Source organism: Epinephelus lanceolatus, chromosome 12 (assembly GCF_041903045.1).
Source record: "Epinephelus lanceolatus isolate andai-2023 chromosome 12, ASM4190304v1, whole genome shotgun sequence".
In the NCBI taxonomy this organism is placed as follows: domain Eukaryota; kingdom Metazoa; phylum Chordata; class Actinopteri; order Perciformes; family Serranidae; genus Epinephelus; species Epinephelus lanceolatus.
The window spans coordinates 35421093-35447136 of NC_135745.1; the positions used below are offsets into that span (position 1 = coordinate 35421093).

The 26044-nt window shown below is 41.8% G+C and overlaps 1 protein-coding gene and 4 non-coding genes across 8 annotated transcripts; 3 read left to right on the forward strand and 2 right to left on the reverse strand.

Annotated features, from left to right (window-relative positions):
* Positions 1–1395: 1395 nt before the first annotated feature.
* On the reverse strand, positions 1396–19039 carry gigyf2 (GRB10 interacting GYF protein 2). 4 transcript variants are annotated; one of them, XM_078173352.1, is made up of 29 exons: positions 18926–19039; positions 16809–16860; positions 16458–16617; positions 16219–16314; positions 15851–15959; positions 14181–14286; positions 14043–14083; positions 13912–13944; positions 13627–13719; positions 12808–13019; positions 12489–12639; positions 11314–11565; positions 11046–11215; positions 10619–10775; positions 10343–10509; positions 8716–8807; positions 8380–8508; positions 8130–8260; positions 7911–8011; positions 7472–7612; positions 7216–7374; positions 6877–7128; positions 6286–6408; positions 5875–6126; positions 4997–5202; positions 4692–4843; positions 4386–4585; positions 1724–1865; positions 1396–1616 (listed from the first exon to the last, which is right to left on the reverse strand). In XM_078173352.1, exons 2-29 carry the CDS (start codon positions 16844–16846, stop codon positions 1549–1551), a joined length of 3933 nt encoding a protein of 1310 aa, XP_078029478.1. In that variant the 5' UTR covers positions 16847–16860; positions 18926–19039; the 3' UTR covers positions 1396–1548. The 4 variants fall into 4 exon arrangements, with proteins under 4 accessions (XP_078029478.1, XP_033493025.2, XP_033493026.2 ...); XM_033637134.2 differs by having other exon boundaries at positions 13552–13719; XM_033637135.2 differs by having other exon boundaries at positions 13912–13947.
* Positions 19040–22223: 3184 nt separating this feature from the next.
* On the forward strand, positions 22224–22295 carry trnap-agg (transfer RNA proline (anticodon AGG)). The gene has a single exon. It is a non-coding gene; the product is annotated as a tRNA-Pro (tRNA).
* Positions 22296–22688: 393 nt separating this feature from the next.
* Positions 22689–22760, reverse strand: trnaw-cca (transfer RNA tryptophan (anticodon CCA)). Its single transcript has one exon. It is a non-coding gene; the product is annotated as a tRNA-Trp (tRNA).
* A 211-nt stretch (positions 22761–22971) lies between these two features.
* trnai-aau (transfer RNA isoleucine (anticodon AAU)) lies at positions 22972–23045 on the forward strand. Its single transcript has one exon. It is a non-coding gene; the product is annotated as a tRNA-Ile (tRNA).
* An 842-nt stretch (positions 23046–23887) lies between these two features.
* Positions 23888–23959, forward strand: trnag-ucc (transfer RNA glycine (anticodon UCC)). Its single transcript has one exon. It is a non-coding gene; the product is annotated as a tRNA-Gly (tRNA).
* Positions 23960–26044: the final 2085 nt, after the last annotated feature.

Genomic DNA, 26044 nt, shown 5'->3' on the forward strand with positions numbered 1-26044 from the left:
TACAAGCAGAAGTTTAGGTGTTTGATGGGCAGCTATCTCTGAACCCTATTGGTCTGATGATAATAAGCCTCTGGGGGCGAGGGCCAACATTTCGGGCTGATCTGGTGTAGCCAGCAGAGATCTGCGGCAACACCTCCTCATCTGTGCATCGGTCCTTTCGGCTAATCTTTATTAACATCTGCATAATGAACACAGATACATTTTTTAAAAAAAAAAACAAAACAAAAAACCCTAATGTAAAGCCTAATCGTCGTCAGACATAGGCGATGCATTACGCCCGTGATTGGCTGATAGTACTCAGACTACATACTGAAACCAGAACACTTTGATACGAAAATGTTGCCCTGTCACCTACAGAGTCTGCATATATATGCATAATCTGTTTATGTACATTAGATAAGCAGAGTCAAGGTGAACCGGTACGTTTGACCTCCAGGCGAGCGGCTGGGGGGGTGGGACGATTACGTATAGATCCACATACATTAAATGACGCAAATGTGTACTTACATCTAATCCATTTTAAGAGATTTTATAAAAGGAAAATAAACGCCTAAATATCTAATTTTGATGAACAGAGATAAGTTTTTAGGGGTTTAATCGATGCCAGGAGGAACTTTTTAATCAGGATCTGTGTGAAATGCTTTTATCGTCGTGTGAGCAGATGAATGTGTGTGAATCAAATAAATTCTGCACATTTGTGGTTTTTCTGAATAGTTCAGACACAGGTGTGAACAGCCCACACATCAGACTGTTTTATTATTCCATACCGCAATAAAAAAAGTTTGACTCCAGAAGATCATTTTTATATATTATAATACAGATGCAGAATTGAAAGTTTATTCTTTAAACAGCCTAGTATTTTACAAGAAATAGATAACTACTTGGAACTTTTGAACATGTCCTTAAAACAGGACATAAGTGGGCACGAATCCTTGGGCTCTACTTTGCCATCATTATCCATGAACACCCAGCAGAAAACAGGGAGGGAATAGAGAAGGGGGGGGGGGGGGGGTAAAGTGTAAGGGGAAAACTTTCAATAAATAAAACAAAAACAATGGATATTATCTCTCTAACCTTTCCCATTATACCCCCACCACCCCACCCATATATCCACACTTAAAAGAAACCCATACAATGGAGGCCAAATTTGAAATTTGTTGTCACTGCAAATTTCTACAACAGGACACGATCGGGAGCGAGCAGCATCAACATCTCTGCAGACTTTCTCCAAACTTGAGTTCGTATGGCGATAGCTCTCTTGGCTGGTTGGATGTTTCACTGGCCAGTTTGGTCCAGTCCATTCCTCGCAAAGTTTTCAGCAGATTATGGGTCCATAAGCAACAGGAAAACACACCCTGCCTCAGAGATTGCTGTTTGTTCACAATTTGGAGTTCATGAGGGATTACCAGAGTATGTCTGATGAATGGGAAACTGAAAATAAAAGTGAAAGTTGTGGAAGCAGTCGGAGGGGCTGTGGCAGGGGGGTCGGGTAAATCAGCTGCTGTTCAAATCGGATATAGTCAGTGGGGTTTGCTTGGCTGCAGTCCCTTAAAAGTCCTCCAAAGTCTCAATCTCTCCCATGTTCAATCTCTCAGATGACGCATTCACAGAAAAACCTGAGAAGTAAAAAAAGAAAGATCCAATTAGCAGATGGGATATTTAAAGTGGTGACACATCACTGCAGATATTTTAGATTTAGTCACAGATGGCTGTTTGCTCTCACCTAGAAGGCTGGGGTCTGCACGGACCATCTTTTGCTTCTTTTTCTTCTTCCCTGAGGTGACGGTCTCAAAGCGCTGCTGCTGGCCGCTCGTATGGTTGGACTGGTAGAGTGGCGAAGATCCTGTTCCACCCCATACAGAATCCTGGGCAGTAGAGAAATGTGGATTTAAAAGACTGAATCAACTGCTGGAGAAAAAGCTGTTGGTCTGAGATGCCAGCAAAGTCAAAGTGTTACTACTTGACTTGATTTGATCCCATTACATTTTGACGATCGTGATGAGATGTGGATGAGGGGGAAACCAAAACTATTAATGTTTCACAGTTTTCTTTTTCAAAACTGCACAAAGTATGAGCTAGGTTCATGATTATCCAACGTTTTTACACTCACTGGAGGTGGTTCTACCTTTGTTGAAAAGGGTAGCTGCACGAAATGGGAAATGGAAACACCTCTGCCAAAAAAGGTCTGACATAGCGAACATTCAACCCACATGACTAATAAGCCATTTCTGCTTTCAGCATCTTCCAGTGCTTTAGAATCATTGACTTAATTTTTCTTTGTCTGCAGACAGCAGGAAACATGGCCAATACTTGCTCACATGAAAGAATAATAACGGGTGCAGTCACAAATGAGGGATGTAACATTGGCAAATATTCATCTTCCATTCACTTCTATTCAGTGTGGGCAGAGAAGCAAATAAGACATTCACTTCCAGTGACGAAGCAAATACAGAACTTTGTACCGCATGAAATTAAACTTTAGTGAACTTTGACAGGTGAAGTCGTAGCCTCAACCAATAGCAAAGAACTATGCGTGGAGGAGTCATAGATTGTTGCCATGTTTAACCTTGTATGATATTGGCCATGAAAGACACAAACTGCCCTGCGAGGCGCTACCTGACAGGCATGGAACTTAAGAAAATGGAAAATGTAACAATAACATCATATTTTGCTGTATTTATTAGCCAGCTAGCAAACATTAGCTAGTAAGCTAGCTTTCTGAATCTGTCACATCAGACACTGCCCACATTCAGCAGGTGATAGTAACCAGTTTGCATTAGCTCATGTGTGACTGTGCACCTAATTCTCATTTCTCTTTTGCAACATTTCAAAAATTTACTTAAAACTGGCCTGACAATTTGAATGGAAACATGACTTTTGTCACCAATATTAGTGGCAGATGTGTCTTTACTGCTTAATTCTTTTGCCAATGAACGGTATTTAGACAAAGCAACTTTTCCAGCAGGAAAGAATGTTCTCAGCGTGGTGATTATGTAAGTTCAATGAGTCAAAGTAGCTCCTGTGCCAAACAAAAGAGAAAGTGTTGATGGTTGAACAGAAGCAAAGAAGCTCCCTCAAGAAGACAGTGGAAATATTTAAAACAACGCTACCTTCAAAAGTTGCAGTGTACACATTACAATCCTCCGTAACAGTATGTGTAAGTTTAATTTATTGCTACATTGCAAAACCTGGAAAGTAAAGAATATCCATGATGATGCAAAAATCATATAAAAATCTAATGTTGCCATAAAGCCGTCCTGAGCTGCCTTCACATAGGTACTGCAAACCTGAAGTGATCTAGTCATTACGCGGGGGAGCTGTATGTGAGAACGCAAATGTCCAAATAAGTTGGATTGGACATTAAACTTTATCCTGTTCGTTCCCCAGTACAAAGTCCTTGTAATGTCTGATTTAGCTCATGTGTGAATAGAGCAGGTAACTATCCAGAGAATTCACAGTGAGCAAGTAGGTGTGTTGATGATGTTTCTATTATGAGGCTTGCATGAAACTGGAAGAAAAACAAACAAGAAGAAGACGACGTGTCATTTACACGAAAACAGCAATGAAAATGTGTAATTGAAGAGAAGATGAGACTGCGGAACTCCTGTCGGTAAGGGCCGAAGCTGAAATCATCAACCAAATTAAAGAAACGGCAGTTTATGACCAAATTACGAACTAGCTATGCAACCATAGTGTAATTCATGTCAAGTCCCGCTTCCTGCGCTCTATACCCAGGCGCTGCCCCTTGCCGACACCAAACAGAGTTTTTCCAGTAGATGAGAACACCTCTGACGCAGACAATCTCAAGTTGTGTGTTACATGTGTGAAAGAGAAACTCTGGACAATGTCCAGGCCTTACTATCTGGACATTGTTCTGTGTTCCTATGAGTAAACGGCTCTGCTCAGTAATGCGATACACGACCCACCATGGCCTAACACAACCAACAATATTACATGAGCGACAGACCTGAAAAATCTGTCATCAAATATATAACTATCTGATGCAAAGCTTTAACAAACCAGACCAGCTTTGCAGGAGAATCACGTTTGGTCTCTATCCCCATTAGGAAACAAGGAATCAGCAGTGCAATGACATCTTTTGGGGCCGATCCAAAGGGGTGACGCGAGAAAGAGAGTCACACCAGAAATGTAAATAACAGTTGTGACTGTGGAGTATGACGGCATGTACTGTCAGATGACTTGCTCTGATTGGTCAGAACATGCCTGGCAAAAAATGCCTCAGAGCAAAAACTAATTTTAGGGAGCAATAGGGACTCATGTCTCTTTTTGACTCACATGGCTTTACAAGGCAAAAATGGGACCAAAACATACGGTACCTCATCTGCTATTTCTTCAATGTGCTGAACTATTTCAGTATCGCTCACCTGCTGCTGCTGCTGCTTGAGGACTTGCTGTTGGTTCTGCGGAGCCGGTTTTTGTTGGTTAGCGTTCTGTTTGGCACGACGTTCCAGGAACTGCTTGGCAAAGTCCTTAGCCTCGGGAGTGTCCCCCAGGTAGGCTCTGACATAGTCGTGCACCTCGTACGGAGAGTCCACTTCTTTCAGGAAGGATGCAAACGTTGGAACTGGCAGGGAGACAGATGGAGAACATTTGTGAGTTTGGCTTCCAGATATGGTTGATCAATAGTTGTGGGTGGAAGGCCTTTGCAAAGAATATTTTTGAAGTCTTACCATCCAGATTGTTGGCCGTGTTGAGGGTGTGCAGGGTTTGCTCACACCATTGCATGAAGGTGTCCTGCTGGCTCTTATTGACCCCTTGAAACAACTTCAGCAGCTTCTCCTCCTCTTCTACTTTCTTATTGGCCCGCCCACTCACAGAATTACTTTACATGTGAAGAGAAATGCAGCAGGAAGACAAAAAGAAGTCATTAAGATCTGTGCATTACTCATATCCGTCATATGGTAAGTCATGCTTTTCATCAGGAGGTCGTGACGAAGCCAGACTTTTTTTCCATTTTAGTACTCTTAATAAATACCTGAGGTTGGCGTTGCCTTTGTTGTTCTTCTGCATGTTGCCTTTCTTGGTTGGAGGAGGCTGCTGGACAGCTTCCTTCACAGCCTCATCCCAGAAGCCCATGTTGGAGTTGTGGGTGTCACCCCAGATACTGCTGGAGTCTGAGCCCCAGTTGGTGCAGGTGCTGGTGTTCACAGATCCCCACACTGAGTTACTCAGAGATGGCGTCTGTGTAGAGACAGAAATACTGTTACTGACATAGCACTTGTTTCTAGGGCTGCAAGCCACAGTTAATTACATTTCTCTGTTGTTTGGTCAGTAAAATGTCAGAAAATGGCCATCAATGTCAACAAGTTGCTTTTTTTAGCCAACAAACTGTACAACACCCAAAGATATATTGCGCCAGTCGACAACGTGATTGATCTACTTATCATTTCAGCCATCTTTCCTTCTTTTGCAAAAGGTAACCTGATGTTATTAGAATTAGAGGTTATGTGAAAAACAAAATGGCCTTGTTGACATTTTAGGGCCCCAACACCACAAGCTGGTGGTTGGCAGTTGGTTAATGTCTGGCTGTCAGTGAACTTCTGTCGACCTAGTTTTTGCAGACAGTCTTGCACTGTCAGTGTCCGCACAAGTCGGTCCTTGTCACTGTTTAGAGCCATGAAAACTGAGCCACAACTTTCTGTCATATTCAAGCAGCTGTTCCTAAGACGTATAAACTACCCAAAGTAACTGAGCCTTCATGTCAAAATTGAAACTGCATTAAAGAGATATTGTGAACATTGCATTTAAATATTGTATGTCAGAATATTGTCATATCCACACCCAGCCCTGCAGCTCTACGTAGATTTTATCCTCCTCTAGCTCATAAGACACGGTATCACGTAGGGCACGTACAGTTCTGTTTTGAGTGCGGATCTGTTGGGTGACAATAGGGTGTGTTTGCTGCTGCTGTTGCTGCTGCTGATGCTGTTCCTTCCGCTGTTTCATCTGCTGCGCTTCTTCCCTTTGAATCTCCAGCAAAGATTTGGTAGCAGCTGGCTGTTTGGCCACACTGCCCCAACCAGACAGCTTGGCCTGGGGCTGCTGAGCTAGTTGCAAGGCCTGCTGCTGCTGCAGCTTCAGGAGCTCCTGCTGCTGACGTCGCTGCTGCGGGGGCGAGGAGGGAGAAGGACAGGAATCAGAGTGCATAAAAATGACATTTGGCTCAACGACAATAATCAGTCAAAAAGGATAACTCAAGAGAAGCATTAAAACATTGCTGGCGATGGAGCCAACGAACACAACCAGGCTGCTTGTTGTTTTTACCTCCTCCCGCGTCTGTCGTTCTCTCTCCTCTTCCAGTTTCTGGATCTCGGCCAGTGACAGGGCACTCTGAGGCTGGTTTATAGTGTTGACCGACTGCTGGCCCCACTTTGAGGAGGATGGAAGCTGCAGAACAGGACACAGTGTTTTAGCAACTTTAAATATATTTTGTACCATCTATTTTTGCTGACTGCTCCTCTGTGCCCTTACCCTGTGACGTAGCGGTTAAAAAAAAAAAAGGTTCAACTTTGCTTCAATGTCAAATAGTTTGAGCACATATTTTGGTATTTTAACCAAGTTTAATATAATTTTGTTTTATTAAAGCTTTGGGTTTTATTTGTCTGAATGAATGTGTCTTATAGAGACTCAGTGCACGTCAGGTATAGCCCCACCTGTAGCTTTTAAAGGACGGCTATGTTTGACCACTCTTTTTTATGGCATCAATGAATTTTTCATATGGTTTCTATATGAAGTTAATTTAGAACAATGTGTGGAACATGAATGTAATTTTGAATTGAAGTGACAGGAAGCTATGGGGGGGGAAGTGCTACATATTCAGAGGCCGCAGCTTTTAACAGAGACAAGCTGACACACCTTCATCTGTGCGAGCTGCTGCTGCTGTTGCTGCTGTTGCTGAAGTCTCCTGAGAGCCTCTTGTTGCTGCTGCCTCTGTCTCTGCAGCTCCTGCTGTCTTTGGGCCTCCTGCTCTCTCCTCTTCTGCTCCTCCAGTTGCTGTTGGGCCAGCGCAGCTGCTGCTGCAGCAGCTGCAGCTTCTTCCTCCGCTCGTTTCTCCTCCTCACGCCTCCTCAATACTTCGAGTTCCTCCTGCTTTCTGCGCTCCTCTTCCTAGTGAGGTAGAAATCATCACAATTTAGGGAGACATTTCACAAATCATAGAAGGCAGAAATATGTGACATGTTTTCATTTGGTTACCTGTTTGCGAAGGAACTCTTCCCGTTTCTTTCTCTCCTCCTCTTCCCTCCGCCTCTCCTCTAATCTGCGCAGAGCTTCCTCTTGTGCCAGTCTCTCCTCTTCCTCTTTTTGTCTACGCTGTGCCTCCTCTTGCTCTCGCTGTCGTCTTAATGCCTCCTCCTAAAGATTTACAACACTGAGTCAGTCTTGATGCAATCAGAGAAAAGTGGCTCACATTGTTTAAGTGCTTCAGATTGACATTGTCCAAATGTTCGACCTGTTTTTGTCGTGCCAGCTCCTCTTCTTCCAAACGTTTGCGTTCCTCCTCCTGTCGAGCCCTCAGGGCCTCCTCCAGTCGTTTCCTCTCCTCTTCCTCCCTTTTGGCTCTCATTTCTGCCTCACGCCTCTCCAACTCCAACTGTTGCATGAGAAAATCATGATAGTTCCTCTTTGTGTTATCATCACCATCTGGATCTCATGCAGAGATGTGAGATTACATCATATCTGACAAATCCCACAGGTGAAAATCACTGATTCATCAGCCTTCATTTTAAGATTTGAATATTTTAAATGCAATCAATTTCATCTTACTAACTTTTGAAAACACTCAGACATAAGATGCTGCTATATTCAAGAGTATTAGAGGTCCTGACATTGGATGAGACTTTTTCAGAACCATTTCCCACTGATGGAAAAGTGAGCAGAAATACTTTTACCTTTGCAGACTTTGTCTTCTCTAACTGTTGCATCTGCTCGATGGTTGGAGCCTGTGCCATGGAGTCTATAGGCAAATCCCACACGCTGCTACCATCCCACGCTGTTGAGTGAGACATAATGTATTAGACCTGCTATGACATGAAACAGACCTTTTCTTTTTCTCGTGTGTGATTGGAAAAATAAGCCAACACTGCAGATTACTGAAGATAGAAACTCACTGTTTTGAGCAGCTTGTTGGACGTTTGGCGTGCAAGAAGCCTGAGAGGACGGGTTCTGCATTTCCCACACAGAACCAGAGTCTGGTACAGACAGGGACCGGGTAACAGGAGGTAGGAGGCTCTCAGATGCTCTAAAAGAATTAGAAAATACACATATCAATAAATGCAATCCTCTCTTCGAGTTGACTATAGCACATGTGCAGATGTATTTAGAGGGCTGGGTGAGGGATGTGACTGTGTGATAGTGTACCTTAGCTTGAGAGCCTGGTATTGCTGTAGAAGCAGGTTGATCTGCTGTTGGTGTTGCTGCTGCTGTTGAAGAGGAGCTGAGCTGAGAGCTGCAGCTTTCTGCTGGGCCAGGGCCTGAGCATACTGCTGCCTGAATGGTGGAAGACAAATGGACGGCAAGAATGAGACAGGAGCAATAAAAAGTTAACATCTGAATCACTATCTTTATATTTATGTACATTTTTTTTTTAACTCTGTCATTAACTCTGTGACCTACTCCTGTATTAAGTCCAGGAAGTGAGCGGTTTATAAATGTGTGTATTTGAAGATTTGTGTGCCAGATGTGAGCCTTGTGTACCTGAGGAGGTATTGATATTGGAGCTGCTGTAACTGGTACAGGTTGAGAGCAGTGAGCTCTTGCTGCCTCTTCAGCCTCTCTTGATCATCCCCCTGCGTTACATAAGAAGACACCGTCAAAATAAATCATAGCATTCAAACAACAAAAGGGAGCAAAAAAACAAGCTCTATAAAAACTGCTGTTTAGTCAAGGTCTTTGAGCAGTTTGACTTGAGCAGCAACCTGTTGTCCAAAAGCTGCTACATTTACATCTAGCATCCAGCCACACTACTACTCTTCCTTTTCCAGGGACTTTGAGAAGACTGCTGACCCCGTTTTAGATTGAAAACCCCTGAGTTGCGTCTTAGTCTGGACAGGCAGAAACATAGCGTAGATATCTACGTTTGCTTCCTGTCAGGGTCTTATCAGTCATGATGTGCCAAGCCAAAACATAACAGTTAGGTCTACATATATTTTGTGATTTTATCGGCCTCATGTGAAAACTCCTTTCCCATTACCATGGCTTCCTCTAGTGATGGATAATGCCCCCTGTTCAGCTCTAATGTGATGCCATTTTTGCTTTGCAACGACTCCCAATTAATGTTTTCCGCTGCCTTGACCGCCTTTTAGTTGTAAAACAGTTCTGCCATGTTGTCGGTCCAAGCAAAGAAATCCTTGTTCTTTCATTTCATTATTGCTGTCCTTCCTTCTTAGTACTTCTCTGTAACAAGTAAACCACCACAGAGAAGACAATCTGCTTCCTGTTTACATCAGCACTGGCATGCCCAGTGAATGTTAATGGTCTTGTGATATGCCTTTTCAGGCATGTTAGTATAGATGGAGATGAATTTTTTAAAAAAGTTGTGTTCATGTGTACAGGGACTGTTTTCATTTTAAAACGCCATTTAAAAATGAAAAGGTTTTAGTTTGGATGTAGCCGGAGACCTTTCCTGATTCAACCAAAGCTGCAACTGTCACTAAAGGTGCTTCAACTAAATATCACCTTTAAGAGTCGTGAATACTTATTCAATTGTCTACTCATTTGTACTCAACATAGATCAACCAGTTTAAATTTCATTTTCACTTGGAGATCAGACACAGTTGCTCACCAAACCATATCCACATTTACATGTAACTGGTTTAGAAAAGGCTGGAGCTGATTTTCCTTGTTGCTTTAAAGATACAGAGAACAAGGGCTAACTTTATTTAATTTCAGTGTAACTTTAGCTGCCATTATTGTAAAAGGACAGCCATGGATGTATTAAGAAAATCAAGCAGGAAGTGGCTATTTCCCCAGACTGCTGACAGAGGAGTACAGTTTATGAATTTGTCTTTGAGACCTTTTCAACATCTAGCCAGAATGTGGATTTAAATCCACCAAGATCGCTTCTTAAATGCATTTACATTTTTTTTTTGCAATATCTCAATAAGTACATGAAAAACCTTCACAACATCCATCACGTCAGCTGGAAGAACAAGGGTCGTAAAACAGTCAAATATATGAAGGACTCCTCTGACACATCTTTCTGGTAAAAGAGTGAAATACACCACCACCTGCAGGTCATGGCTTGTACTGGCAACTAGTGCTGATCACAAAGCAAACCTGTAGACATAAGGAGTGAAACAGGCCACACTGAGCAAACACATACCTGTAGAGGAGGTGGTGCAGGTCCTGGAGTGAACGGTACTCTCCCCCATATCTTCATAATCTCTCCAAGCGCTTGAAATACTTCATCACACCCTCTTTTAACTAAGAGAGACATTGTGAAGTAACCAGCCTGGAACCACTCAGCCATCTCCTGGTTACTGAATGGACCTGAGAGGGCACAAGAAGGGAGCAGATGAGGTTCAGGGAGAGATACTAGAACAGCTTTTAAGCTAAATGAACAGTAGTTTGACCAGATTAAAATTTCTCCCAGTCTCACCCTGTATCTCTCCTTGGGGGTCTTTGTAGAACCACTTGAGAGCAGCCTCATGGGTGAGCGGCAGGCCTGCAGGTTTGGGCTTCTCTGAAGTCTTTGCTGTAAGTCTGTCGTCATCCACCACACCATCCTGTAGGTATGCTACCATCTTTTCTGCCTCCTGGGGACGAATGGGAGCCAGGACACAGAGAGAGAATCTCAGGAGGATATTACATTACTCATAACCCTGTTTAAAATCAATACAACCTAAAATGACAGGGCTGTTCCCTCGTAGCCGATGAGTCAACGAACCGGCTGTTGTAGAAGTTTATGACTTGCTTAAGCTTTCGTGTCAGTAAGTACAAGATTTTAAGAGATCCTTAACATCAATATAAGATATTTTACGATTGTTAGGATAGCCCACTCATCTCATGACAGTTAACTAACTTACCTGCTCAAAGTGTTTCAGTCCCTCGTCTTCATCTGTGTCGTGTGGCACAGCAGTGGGCCTGCCAATAGGTGCCATTAAATTTGAAGAGAAGGGCAAAGGATTGTTCATCGCCGCAGGAACCTCCATGGGTTTTTGGGGTAGCTGGACGCTAGGCGATGGAGCAGATACTTCTGTATAAAACAGCACGAGGGAAAAAACAGATATTAGCATGTGGAACCAACTGGTAAAGAAGTCCTATGTACAGTCCTATTGAAGACCCAAATCTAACCTGCGAGGGTGGTGGAAATGTGGTTGATGGGTAGGGACTCGAGCATGCTGTTAGACATGGGGACGTGCAGGGGGACTTTGCAGGGCTCTGGTGGGAGCTCCATGGGTGGCTGACGTTCAGCGGGCCTCTCACACTCTTCTGTTCTGTTGGGCTGGCTCAGTGACAGAGACTGGGCAGGAAGCTGAGGCTCTGAGACTGAGGGAGCAACAGGTGGAGCCACAGGTAAAGCCTCCTCTGATGCTCTCGACAACTCTAAAAAATCATAATAACAGTAGAGACATGAGATGGAATCATAACCAATATAACTATGATCATCCACTGAAAAAAGGACAGTTTTCATTATGGTTTCTGCTGCAGTAACTGAAGATAAACTAAACATGAAAACATCTTCCACATCAACAATTTTCCTTTTCTTTGCTCATGTTCACATCAAGTAGCTTTGATTGCTTTGAAATTGCCGTCAGTAAATTCCTATTTTATTATAGTGGTTGGTGGATAAAGCAGCCACCGTCTCCAAAGCAATCGATCGCGCCTTTTTGTGTCCTTAACAACAAAAACATTTCCCTTTCAAAAAGATTTGGCCTCAAAATATATCTGAATGCTGTGTGGCTTTTAAATCTTTTTCCACTAATGACTGAGATTGCACCACTACTGTACAGTTTCTAAAAGATGATTTGGGCCAAACTGTGGTGTCAAAGCAACATAATGGCATACTCCACAAAGAGAACACCAGTCAGCTGCAAGACCTAAGGGCCCGTTTCACAGAAGCGAATTCTGAGTACTGCTTGTTCCATGTCACAGATGACTGGAATTTTTTTTTTTTTTTAGATAAAACTGCCGGTCCCAACGTTTTCTTGCATGCTCATGCATGTAAGTGTAGAGTTTCTTTTCATTAGTTAAATGTGTCAAAAGTAATGTGAAAGGAAATTTTCTCATGTTGCAAGTCAAAGCTTGAATGTTGCAAAATTGGTCAAAAGGGCCCCCAGGTTCAAAACCCAGCGTCAGTACACTCTGATACTGAGACAATTTCATTTGTTCTTTTCTGGAGGTGAACTTAAAACGACGTAGCAAGGTAGAAATGTTTTTAAGACAAAAGTTCATTTGACTTCATGTCTTTGCTCATCCTACAACATTAAAAATGCATTTTTAAAAAATAAGTACTTTAGCTCTCTGACCTTTTCGTTCAGCCTGCCTGATGGCCTCTGTTTCCAAATCTTTGGTCTCCCTGGGCGGACTGTCCTCCTCCTCCTCCAGGCCCTCTTCACACTCTTCCAAGGGTTTGAATTCAAGCTCTGCCTCCTCCAAAATTGGCTCCTTGGAGGCTTTCTGAACACACAACAAAGAACACATTTACAGTAACTCTGATACTATTCTCATCCCATTTCAGTCCTTGCGGCAAAAGAATGACCTGCTCCATAAAATATAGTGCAGCATATCAATACGTCATTTAAAAGTCTCTGTCACTCACTGATTTATTCATAACTCTCCTCTTACCTTGAGTGAGAGAAAGGCCCCCGATGAGTCAAAGGTGCCCGCCTCCTCGTCTGCATCCTCCAAACACCACTCTGGTAGGCTGTCCCTCTCGTCCTCCAGGCTGCCGCTGCCTGACCGTGGCCTCCGGTAACCGCGCTCATCTTCTCTCGCATCAAATGGGAAACGACGGCGCTGATCTGGGTGTTCCCGCCACCCTGCTGACCGAGGCCCATCTGGGGAAAACAGTTCACACTTACAACAAACTTTAATCTCATGATCTATCTTGGCTTCAGCAAAAGATTTGGCCACTAGTAGCGCTACTGAAGTGCATCCACATAAAATAACACATGATAAGAGTATGATTTATGAGCATGTGCATTAAGATGAGAAATTCAGAAGTATGGGGAAGTTAATAAAGGAGACACCAGTGAACCTCTGAATTGTCCCTCTGACATAAAACATTATGATGTGCCCTTAATGGGTTCCTGTTATATGTTGTATCATTCTGATGGCAAAGCTGACAAAGACAGCCACTATACATACTGACAAACTGGGGCTGGAGAATATCTCGTCCGTAAAGCAGGTTGTTATGTCATTACTATATTTCCTCTGGCCGGCAATGAAACTAACAGACCACATAACATTTTTCAAGCTGCAACACACACATGTATCTTATTTTGAAGTCATACAACTAACATGGCAGCACACCACAAATACATTAACCACAAACAGACGTATTAGTGATATGGTCAGTGCTGTGCCCACCTGGGCTCGGGGGGCACCACCGGTCACTGTCCCGTCGAGACCCCGCGAGGCGCCAGCCCCCCTCATCATCCTCACCGTTCTGAGCAGAACGCCAGTTCTCACTCTCTGAACGTGTGAAGTCATGCTTCCTCGGTAGACCTGTTACACCATCCTCATAGTTGCCTCGGACTGCAGAGAGAGGTGGGTAGGCACATGATTAAAGGTGAAGCCATCATCATTATAGTGAAAGTTTAAAGACAGATTATCAAACTTTCTTAATCGGTTAAAATACAAATGCAATCAAGAAAAAGCCCTTAAAGGGATGTAGTTTGCGGGGGAGGTCTTGAGTGGTCATTTATTAAACTACAAAGGCACACTTACTGTGATTCATCTGAAAATGTCCTGGAACAACTTCTGCTGGGGTGACAGAGAGCAACAAGTAGATAAGCCAGTGCATTTGCCAATGAGTACATCATGTATTGATTATTTGAGCAACAAATTTTAACACCAACCTGGGTCTTTTCGACCTGGTTTTTCAAACCTCCGTTCTCCCCTGGTGAGAAAAAAAAATACATTACGTTAAGTCACTGCAAAAAAATAAAATTCTAAATTCAATAAAATGTTGGCAAATTAAATTGGCATTGTAATACCTTTCTTCCCAGCTTTGGGAGCGATGCATCTCCCTCCCTCCACGACCAAAACCTTCCACATCGTCAAAACTTCTTTGGTAAAACCCTCCATCTCCTCTTCCCCGGCCTGAAAACAATCACAGGTTGATGTGACCTAATGACCTGAAGAGGTCAAGTCGCTCTTGACTGTGTGCACTGGCTTGACATTAACTTGCTTTCAGGTAGGATATTTAACATCATGATCAAAAGGACCAAATGTGGTTATAACATCAGCGGAGGGCTGCGTGAAACATTTGCGATATTCCATAACAGATGATCAGAAAACCTATACCCACCTTCTGCAGCCACTAGTCACCCACACACTCACATACACACGACTGAACTACCATCATCTATTGCACAAAATCTGCTGAATCATGATGCTGTACTCTGCTTTTCCATCAGAGGATGTGCAATAAACCAGCTGTTGTGGTTTTTAATTCATCTGTCCAATCCATGATTCATGGACAACATCCTCTAACAGTTACATGGGAGTTAGGCTGTAGTATGCTGTTGTATCTTCCTCCAATTTCTCTCAGTATCTGTCAGACAAACTACATTACTGTGCAGTACTGTCAACATCTAATTTATGTACCTATGGTAACATACTGCTTATAATAAACCCCCCTGTATGGCATGACCTCTCAACCGACCTTCAATTCAGAGAAAGTTCTATGAACGATCTAACACAGCTCATCTAATGTACACAGAAGCCTAGGTATAAAGAGCTGCTACTGATTAAATTTGAACCCTACCCATTGTCAGGACCTAAAGCTGGCAATGTGAACTTCGGTTGTGTGAATCAAACACTGAGCAGTCTACAGTACAGAGGACAGGACATTAAGCAGGGAGGAAATATGAGTGTAAATGGGTTATATGCTCAGAATAAAAGCAGATTGGTAAAGGCGTGGCCAATGACTTTGCAAGATTATGTTTCAGCTCTTAAGAGTTGGTCAGTAAGTTACAGCTGACAGTTTTGGCAATCAGTGGTATATTCCATTTATCACTTTAAAGTTTTGAGTGGCTATTGTCCTTCTGCCTTCCCAGAACTGCATCTCCAAACTGTTGCAAACTCCACAGTGAGGAACAGGAGAGATGCCATTGTACCAAAACAAGAGTTTAATTTATGTAGTGGTAACACAACAAACACACCAGCTGACAACAGTGTTACTACACACAGAACTTCTCTTAACACTTCGGGCTAAGCAACAGTAGCTTGTGCAGTTTAAACTGCACTGTAAAATACAGGGATATGCAGCTTTAACTGATTGGAAGGGTGTATATGGGTGCCTGAGTGTGTGTGTGTGCTACTAGCAGCCTGATTTCAAACAGGGTTTTCCATGTCTGAAACACATCAGTAGTTCAAGCAGCTGCAAGAGAGTATGCTGAGTAAGCACAACACCTACAGAGCGCTAATATTACACCCCTTGTCTCAGTTGGTTGGATTCCTCAAAGCCATCTTAACTATCTGGAGTTGTTGTGACTTCAGAAACTGCACAGACAAAATAGCTCAATAGCTAAAATAAAGGCTCATTTGATAAAAGAAATCCAACATACTGCTTCCACAACAAAATCTCCACCTGCAGCAATTTATCTTTGAGATGAGAAAGAAAATATGACACATCCGTGGATGATCTTAATTAAATTCTTACCTCTACCCCTTGAGGTACTTCGGCCTCTTGGTGCCCCTGCTATCGGACCGCCTCCTCGCCCTGTCAGCCGAAGTACAGCTGCACTGTTTACAGACATGGAAAAATTTCTCTGCAAACACAAATGGGGGAGGGGAGCAAGGGGACAAAAAGTAAGCTCTCCGCTCTCTTCGTTGCGTTCTGTATTTGGAAGCCAAACTGCCAAGAGTACTGTATAATCCATAGGGTCTGTATAATCCAAGAAATTACATTAAGAAGCCAACTGGCCTGAGGCCAATGTGATATTTATTTTAGCCTGGGCGATAAGTCAGAAACCGTTTCTGATATTACCATTTTTCACCAATATAGAGACCTGATATAAGTACTCCTACCTGTTCCTCCTCTGTAAAAGACACGAGTGCCAGAGGCGGCAAGGGCTCCTCTTGCAATATGGGCAGGAACTCCTTGTCGTGTAGGTCTATAGGGATCTGGAGAAGATAAATAAACAGTCACAGGCTTCACTGTTAAGGTGCACAAGGGTTTGAAAGGCAGGGACATAATTCATATGCAAATCATGTCAACTGCAAGCCTGTATCAACAGCTAAGATGCAGATGTTATCAGCCTACAAACCTTGTTATCCTTTACATAAAGTGCTAACATTTCTTCTCTCCCGTAGCGATAGTCTGCAAGTTTATACTTTGGCAAAGCAGGTGAGAGGGGTGGAGAGGCAACCGCACAGCCACCTCCACCACTGCCGCCGCTGCCACCACCGCCAGACAAGGCACGGAGCCTGCAGAGAGACAGATAGGGTAGTAGAAGCAGAGGGGACAGAGGAAGGGGAGACAACACTTAAGATGAGGTGGCACTTGACATGTCTGAACATGTATGGAAAAGCTACATTGGGCCGTAACAGAAAACCAGTTTCACAACCTACAAATAATTTCTCTTTCACTTATCATGGCTGCATGCCAGTTCATTTACCATTCTGGTCCAAAGTTAAGTGTCTGGGTTTCGGCCATTCTTCCTGGAAGTTCTACAAACATGAAAAGGGAGGAAAAGGATTAATACCACTCAGTATATACAATTATGGTATAGCAGTAGTACTGATGAAAAGCAAATTCTATTTACTTGCGTAGCCTGCTTTGTTTAGCAAATATTTAGTGATAGTTTAGCAGTCTGTGATTTTTGTTTTGTTTATATAGCCTACTAGCAACAACTGGCTGTATTAATTGTACCCATTGGTGGGAAAATTACATGTATGTTTTCATGAGATTGAGCACACTGGTCATCAATTACTATTCATTAAATCAGGATAACTAAAATCGATATCTTTTTTTAACATCCCAAATACAGTTCAATCAGCATCAAATCTACACAAATATTATCAAACCCATGTTGTTTTACTAACCCAGTTAAAGTAAATGTTTTATTTCACAACTCATTCACCACTGCAACATTCTGCTCAACAGATTTTGGAAAAATTCCCTGCTTTGCTGTCTTACAACTCCTCGGGATGTGCAGCCCATCCCACTAGCAGTTAAGCAGTGTACAATTTCAATCTGCTAAAGCTATTTTAGGAGGTCTCAAAGTCCAAGTGGGTATGTGAGACACCTGTAATTGACAACGGGGGTTGCCTTTACTAGACTAAATAAACTACATGTACTACTAACCATGTTTCTCCAACAAGATTATTAGATGTGTTTATGCATGTGTGCCCACTGCCAAGACTTTCCCGTACACTCAGGCCTGATAGCTAAGATTTATTACACAGCCAGGCTTCCTCAAATATCAGGCACCAACAGGGACAGTAGACACTCAGTACAACTGACCATATGGACGCCAGGATAAGCCACGTGTAAGTTGGTGGTTAAAGCAATAAATACACCAACTCAACGGGAGATCGCAACGTTAGTGGCAACTCTGCTGCTCGCCTCGCACATTTGTCAGTGTTAACATAAAGTACAACCCGGACGACTGGCTGAGTTTACATAACGTTATGACTTGGGTGAAATCATCCAAGAGCCAAAGCTCGCCAACTGCCCAATCTGTTCACAACAACAACTTTTATCAGTTTGATTGTGTCAGACTTTGATAATGATAAGAGGGAGACGTCTTGAGTCAGCGGAAAAACTACTATGTCCTCCCATATCGTTAGTTGTCAGGATTGTTAGCTTAGTCTACTATATAACGTCAACGCTAATCAAACCGCAAAGCCTGGAGCAACCTAACGTTAGTCATACCGACCCACCCCGCTTACTGTTGATGGCACTGAAGCTAACGTTACGTACATTACTGTTGAATATTAAAAGTTGGCTAGATCCGTGATGGTCACTCGGGAAGGTTAAAGTGGAAATCATCCTCGGTTAACGTTTCCAACATTACGCTAGCTAACGTAGCAAGCTAACCTGTCGAATAAACAACTAACATGGACAGTTGAGCTGAACACATGAAACAAGTAACTGACATTCGCCGACACATTTTCTAACGGTTAAAAGTTGATGGTTGAGTTATAGTAATGTTGAAAAGTGGCGACAGAGTTGTAGTTAAAATGCAACTTGCTAACGTTACATGCTGGTACCACACTAGGGTATTTTCGCTAACGTTAGCCAACTGTGGTTATGCTAGCGCGTTAGCTACCTGCAGTTGGCCAACTAGCTAGCTAGCATCGTTTTAACTCTACGTAGCTCATGTATGCATGTCATACGTGAACATATACTTATATTTTGACACCACTTTATTTAACCAGACAAGAACACGTCTTGTTATATCTTATAGCGTTATATAGCAAATATAACACTGATCTGACACACGAGTTAATCCCTATCTTCAAGACTTGTGGCTAGCATGCTAGCTAGCTACACGCGGCCTTCGAGCATCCTGGATCCACAACAATATTTCCTTGTCAAACCGTCCCGCACTTCACACGGCCCGGACACGGACACAGTCACTGGGGCCCGGTGCTGCAAGGCCAAGTAAACATGGTGGTTTAACAACAGTTCCTAGCACCCCCAGCTCGTCAGAATATGACTCTCTGACATGGCACTTTACTTAAATGTACGATTTTTCTCTGCTAGTGTATTAAACTTTGGCTGTCTTACCTCTGCTTGATCTGACAGCACAAGGTTTGTATGCGAGTTGTGTGGCTCTCTCTGGGCTCTCTCTCTCTCTCTTCGTTTTCCACAAGATGGCTGAGTGTGGGTCACATGACAGCTGATAAAACCCGTATGCCGTGGACAGATTTGCTGACTGGTGCGTATTCAAAAACAACGAAGTTATTATTACCACTGTAATTTCAACTCTTATGTTATATGAGCCTGCTGTGCACAATGAATTCAGTCATATCAACGATGTCTCACAAAAATACGTTTAAAAGGAGCATGTATTTGTTTCTAAACATCAAAAGTATTCAGGAAGGGACAGGCCTTATGTGCCAAACTCACCCACCCCCCAAGAAGCCAATGTACACAATGTAATGTAATGTAAGCCTCTCATACACACCCCTTGAATGTGATTTTAAAGTTTATATAATAATAACTAGGCTATATATTACTCCAATAAATTAGTCACTACACGTGTCTGACAAAGTTAAATCACCATTTTGCAATTCTAGTTTAAAAAAATAATTTTATATTTATTTTTTCCTAGTCAGTAGATACCTTTTATTGCTATTTCTGTATCCAAGCATTTCTTTTAGCTCTTCATTTTCTGCCCCCCATAATAAATGATGACTTCCTGTTTCACCAAAAACCACCTTTGGGAGAAATTTGCCTTCAGGGCTGTCTGCCAGAAATATATTTCTTGGTTAATGTAAGGAAAAAATCTTGGTTTGAGTTCAAATGGATAGATTTTTCCCAGAAAGGACTTTATGACAGACCTGTATTTATACAGGTGAACTGGAAAATGCTCAGACTGGGCTGCTTTATTTACTGATTCACTCAAAGGTCAATAATACACTAAAGTCAGTATTTTAAAAAACACATACAAGGGAGAAAAAAATAGAAAATAGGCAGTATGATGTCTTGTGCTATCCTTTTTTTCTAATTTCAGCAGACGATAGAATTATTTACAGTTCCATTGCTTTTACCCAAACACTGTCCCTGATGCAGGAATAGGAAAATAAGGGTTTTACAATGAACCCGTATTGACAACAAGGTAGGCTAATATTTAAAAATAAAATATAGATATGTAAATAATACACACGTGATAATGTCAGGTAATTACTCCAGCTCTTCATAAATAATTTCTGTTTGTTTCCATTCTTGTTTTGTCTCCCTATCCAAATCCATCTGGTTGCTTATTCACTATCCATTAAGTGTAATTGCTCTTTTTGTACGCTTGCAGACTCTCTCTCTTACTCCCTACTGTAGAAATGTATTAGGAGTGTAATTCATTTGCCAAAAAAGAGACAAGAAATGCACAATAAACACTTAAAGATGATTTGTTTTTATTTTTATTGCAAGACAATACAGAACAGGCCAGTAAATTAAGCACTGTCAGCGAATAAGGGGACAAGTTTGTGTTGGCTGTCGTGTGTGTGTGTGTGTGTGTGTGTGTGTGTTTGTGTCTCTGTGTCTATACCAGTTTGACAGGTAAAAGAATGGGGTAAGAGATAAAAATCATAATAAAAAGGGGAAGAAAGCACATTAAAACTAATCCTACCTACCAATAAAAAAACAAATAGAATTTAATAATGATAAATGATAATAAAGTCAGGGAGAGTGTCCCCACTGTCTATATTATTATTATTTTTCAAGTGAAACTCTTTTCTTTGGTTGACTATATCTGGCTTTATGTTGGGTGCATTCTTTGCTTCAAAAACTTGCAAATTTGACTTTGCACCACACAGCACAATATCAGCTAAGGTGGGTCCTGCATTGTTAGCTAATTTCATGACAAAATCACACACTTTTATCATTTATATTGTGCTCACATTATCCATATTCCTTAAAAAATGTGCTGAAATTCCCATAACCTCAGTCATACACAGTTAACGTGGAGCATGGTAGTTTTATTCCCAAAAACAGATAAAACACAGGCACCCATAGTGAGCTTCACTCATTTAATATGGGCAGAAACATATTGTCACAGACGCATTTGAGCTTATGATTAAATAATTAAAGTTCACTATGGCCAGTGTTTTCTGATCTTCTCCAGAACTGTGCAGGTTTTTTTAACATCGTCTAATATTTTTGGAGATGTACACACTGCTATTTCTCATCAGAATTATTCTCACAGGAATAGGCTACTAGTTTTTTACTAGTCAAATAGTGAAGCTACAATGCATAGTCTGTTGTGTGCTCCCTCAATGGGAACATGGAGGTGGTGGTGTAGCCTACTGCACAGAGAAGTGTAGATGGTGTGACTGCAGCCACACTGCAAATATATTGTTAGACAGAGCTGGGGGTGAGAAGCCCAAAGGCAAATTTCTGCTCTGAGGCCCTTTAACAGGTTGATCCGGCAAAGACGCAGCCAAAACTTATGGCCACACCACCATAGCAATACCAGTGTGACTACGGAGCTAGCTGAGGCTCAAACCGGTTAAATTGACGTTAGCCAGCTAATGGGCGCGCCGGTCCGCTCTGCACATCAACTGGCCATGGCTTCATCACAACTCGAATAAACTAATGTTTTGGACTCGGGTAAGTGAGTTTGCTAACAGCTACAACCATTGTACAATCAGTTAGCTAATAATAAATACATTACGTCATGTTTACCATCTCTATTACGAGTCAAAATGTTGCTAGCTAGCTAACATGCTAACAATTAACGTTAGCTAACACTGTCTGGTGTGAAAGTGAACTTCTTGGGGACTGTTAATTGAGGGGAAACGTTAATTAGACTCTTATCTTTAAATGTACAACAAACACAATGTACATTTCAAACAAACGTTAATTAAACACGCAAAACAAATTATAACAGGGAAGTTTTGCGACTGAAACAACTGCAAGTTCAAAGTTACTTTACATTAGCTTGTGGTGACTAACCGTTGATAGTAAAAACCTATATAACAAAGATATAACGTTACAGTCATTTATTAAAACACAAGTTAATGGTATTTCACTAATTGGATTTTTTTTAAACCAGTCTGAAAGAAAGAGGAGGCACAAGGCACGGGTCGTATGAAAAAAATTACAGTGGTTGTTTTCTAGTGGTGCTAATTAAAATACAACGTTAATGTTTGTCACTGTTGTACCGTTAGTAATGTGAGGTAATAATGTTCAGTCAGTCCACCTTGTTGCGAAACTGATGTGGCTGCATGGTGACATTGGTTTGTCTTCTGTGTCCAAGGCTACTTTGAAATACGAGGGCTCTAAATAAACAAAAATCTGTTAGGGAATAAGTGACTCGTACAGTTGGGAGTTTCGTCAAGTGTACTTAAAAGTTGTTTTGCATGTCGGCTCGTTGGTCTAGGGGTATGATTCTCGCTTAGGGTGCGAGAGGTCCCGGGTTCAAATCCCGGACGAGCCCTGCTTTTTCAACAGTGGTGTCAATCTTGTTAGTTGTACATTCAGTCAGTCCCACAGTGTTGAGAGATGAACTGGCACTGTCCCTCAGTCAGTGTCTAAAGCGCCAAGTGAAGAATTTCACGCTTTCTTATTCCCATGACACTTGTGAATAATATTACTGCCCTCGGGTTTATTTTTTGCTGGTAGAATTTAAGGTCTCAAGGTTTTTATTTGTCACATACTCAACATTTCTCTACACTGAGCAGTGAATAAGGTCCTGTGGGTCCTGTGTGTTAAATATGTGGGAGAGGTGAGGGTTAAAGAGTCTTCACTGTTCAGTGAGATGACAGAGGGTACATTAGAGGCAGTATGGACTGTTTGTAAGAGAAAATGAATATTGAAATATCAAAAGTTATGACCCCGACGTGATTTGAACACGCAACCTTCTGATCTGGAGTCAGACGCGCTACCGTTGCGCCACGAGGTCTGTTGCATTGTAGTTGTACGTACATAAGATAAACATATCAATAAAACTAATATTCATAGAGAAAATGTGCTGTCGTATCCTGGATTTACACATAAACCGTGAAAAGTGGGGGTCAGTATTAGTAGTCTGTTGTCGCCGTTCATATATACCGTTCATGAACTCTATTATGTTTACTGTAATATTGCAATATGACCAGTTTGTGTATGGCAATGGCCGGTTAGCTCAGTTGGTTAGAGCGTGGTGCTAATAACGCCAAGGTCGCGGGTTCGATCCCCGTACGGGCCACTACGTTTTGTGAAATGAGTTGAAAAGGAATCATGTATTGGGTTAGGGTTAGGGTTTTCTTTCCCACGTAACGGAATATGATCCATCACGCTATACAAATCAATTGTTAAAATAGTTTTCAGAATCCAGGTCATTCATATACATAGTATTTGCTTTGGTATACTGGTGCATAACAACAAACAGGATGAGTGTCTAACGACATAAATAAATATAGAACATTTATTCACCCACATTTATTTATACATGTATCTCTGTGTCTGTATGCTTATTAGGATAAATGTCAGCATTTTCGTTCTGCCTTACAACGTGTCCCTCTCTATGATGGACAGTTTACACCCGACCATCAACTACTTCATTTCGCACGTACTTCAGATACCTCGGCGTCTGTAGCAGATACCCTGCTACCACCATGGGCAAACACAATGTCGGCCGTTTCACCGGTCCCCAACAGTGGTACAGTTACAGTATACACCGCCACCGAGTGGACTACACCCGGAATTACCTGTAATATTTTGGGCTTTTACTGTCTGATATTTGGTATGGCATTTCCTGTAGCCGACACAAAATACTGCGTTTAGTGCATTTGTCAAAAAACTCTCAGTTTTCTCCAAACTTTATGATAACCAGCTACCGGAATATGTGTCTAGGCTGCCCTCCGCATGCTGGTCTTGCAGCCGGAAGACGGAAACGTGGTGCACGGCGATATGAAATTCCGTTTTTAAATAAAAATGTGGCCTTTTTTTGCATATAAATGCGCCTAACACTGCATCATATACAAACTGTTGTAGATCAAGCTGTCTGGGTTCGACAGAATTGGGGGTGTTCCGACAAGGTGAAACAAGGCGTTGGTGGTATAGTGGTTAGCATAGCTGCCTTCCAAGCAGTTGACCCGGGTTCGATTCCCGGCCAACGCATATGTTTTTCCTGTTTGAATCCCCTAAGAAGCTCACTTCCATTTTGAGAACAATTACTAATAAAGCCACAAGAACTAGTACATACCTGTGGAGGAGGAAAAATTAATTTGTTGATGTGTATATATATATATATATATATACACACATTTATTTAGCCCATGCATTCATTCATCTGTAAGTTATCTATTTATATATCTATTAAATATCTATACATCTATGTATCTAAAGTTATTAATTGGTCATTTTTCATTCTCCTTTTAGGTTGTATACAGCTGATCTCATCCCATGTGCATAGATTTTAATGAAACACAAAGCTAATTTAAAATGCCTTTAATATTAATAAGCGTGAAGTCGGCAATCAACGACAGTTGTTTCAAAAACATAAAAATACAAATCATCGCTGCTAATGTTTTTTCACAGTTACATGATTGTTATAGCATGGCATAGTCTTAATTTAAAAGAAAAAATACAATTATTTCTGCGAGAATAGTTAAATTTGAAGTGTGATCCTTCATAATCAAAGTTTTGCAGAGGGATTGCAACAAAATTATGCAGCAATTTTATTAGGTTTGTTTATTTAATGCATGTTACATTTATTCAAGTTGATTCTTATTTTTCATCTTCATGATATGTCTATCTAAATATTTCTTCTTTGGGCAAACCTTACTCTACCTGAAAGGGCACAGTGCTAGCAACCTCAGAGATGTTATTCACTAACATTTGGGGTTATTGCTTCACATGTAATGAGTGTGCTCAGCGTCCCACAGTTACAGCTCAAGGTGTGGTGATTTAGAGTGTTCATTATGTGAACACTAGAGATGGATGGATTTAATGCCCATCTCATATCATTGTGTTCCAGGGCCACAGACTTCTTTTTAGTCGCCCTGAAATTCTCCTAGCACCAATTTAGCTTCGAGATGATAACATCTCCCATCTCATATGGCTTATACCTAAAGGGAGTTGAACATAGCAAGTGTTATAACTTAATTAAAAAAGGGGGACCATTGGATATGCAGTTCAGACTTTATTCCATCAGCTGACAACACCGTGACTTCTTCAGAAAGATAAGATAGATCTAGCCGGGTCACAAAATAATTAACAAAACATTTAAAATTTGTTTATGCGTCAAACATTTCTCTCATCTTTGCTATTTTCTTTTGAAGCACTGGATAGTTTTACCTCCTTGGGCATATAAAACTTAGTCTAATAATCTTTGAGAAGGTAAAAAAACATTTGTCTCTTCTTTGTCATGTCTCCAAGTGCTGTCACATAAAAATATCCTGTGACAATGTGTTGCTTAAAGGGTCACAAAGGCGGCGTATGTCTCTCACGCACACACAGACACACCACATCAGCAGCACTAATTGATAATAGATGGAGACATGTGGCTGTAGATAAAGATGGAGGGAGTTTACTTGCTGCACAGGAAATGTGTCACAGTTTCTCCTCTCCCCAGTAAGTTCATTTGTTATCCTAGTCACCAGTGTTAATCCTGCTTACCCTCTTTTTCCCTCTGTTGCCATGGATATGCTATTCCTATGGCAACTGCAGGCCTTTGCGGATGGCCTCAGGCCCCCACCGTAGAGGACTCTCTGAACCTTTCATTACACATTCCCTTCAAGCTCGCAGACAAATCACACAAGTAGCACATACTCTAACTCCGTCTCTCTAACTGTTGCCCTTTCTTTCTTTCTCCCCTCCATCCTGCCATCTCTCTGTGTCTCTCTCTGCTGCTTTGCCCTTACTTTTAAGTCCTTGATACACTGCACGTGTTCAAGACAGCAGCACAGCTGTTTGTTGTTTTGGTGTTCATATTTCCTAAATTACACTCCAGCCACTCACTGCGCTCGTGACACTTGATGCCAGCGCTGGTAGGAAGAGGGCTGTGATCAGATTTGTAGCACACGTATCGCTGTCATAAGAGTCAGTGCTCTAAGCTTTCTAATTTTCGGTGTCAATGGAAACCAGAGCTCCATCTTTAAAGATGCATGAGACGTCTTGAGCTACAGAGAATAGGGATCTGCCGGAGAAAGTGTTTCTGTGTCAGAGAGAGTGAAAGAAAAGGAGGGCAGAGGCTCGTGCAGA

Coding starts and splice junctions, on each gene's coding strand:
- gigyf2 (XM_033637133.2), bottom strand. CDS start 16,846: ATGGCCGAAACCCAGACACTTAACTTTGGACCAGAATG. Junction 16,315..16,457: donor TTTATGTAAAGGATAACAAG/GTTTGTAGGCTG, acceptor TATCTTCTCCAG/ATCCCTATAGACCTACACGA. Junction 14,084..14,180: donor TCCCAAAGCTGGGAAGAAAG/GTATTACAATGC, acceptor TTTTCTCACCAG/GGGAGAACGGAGGTTTGAAA.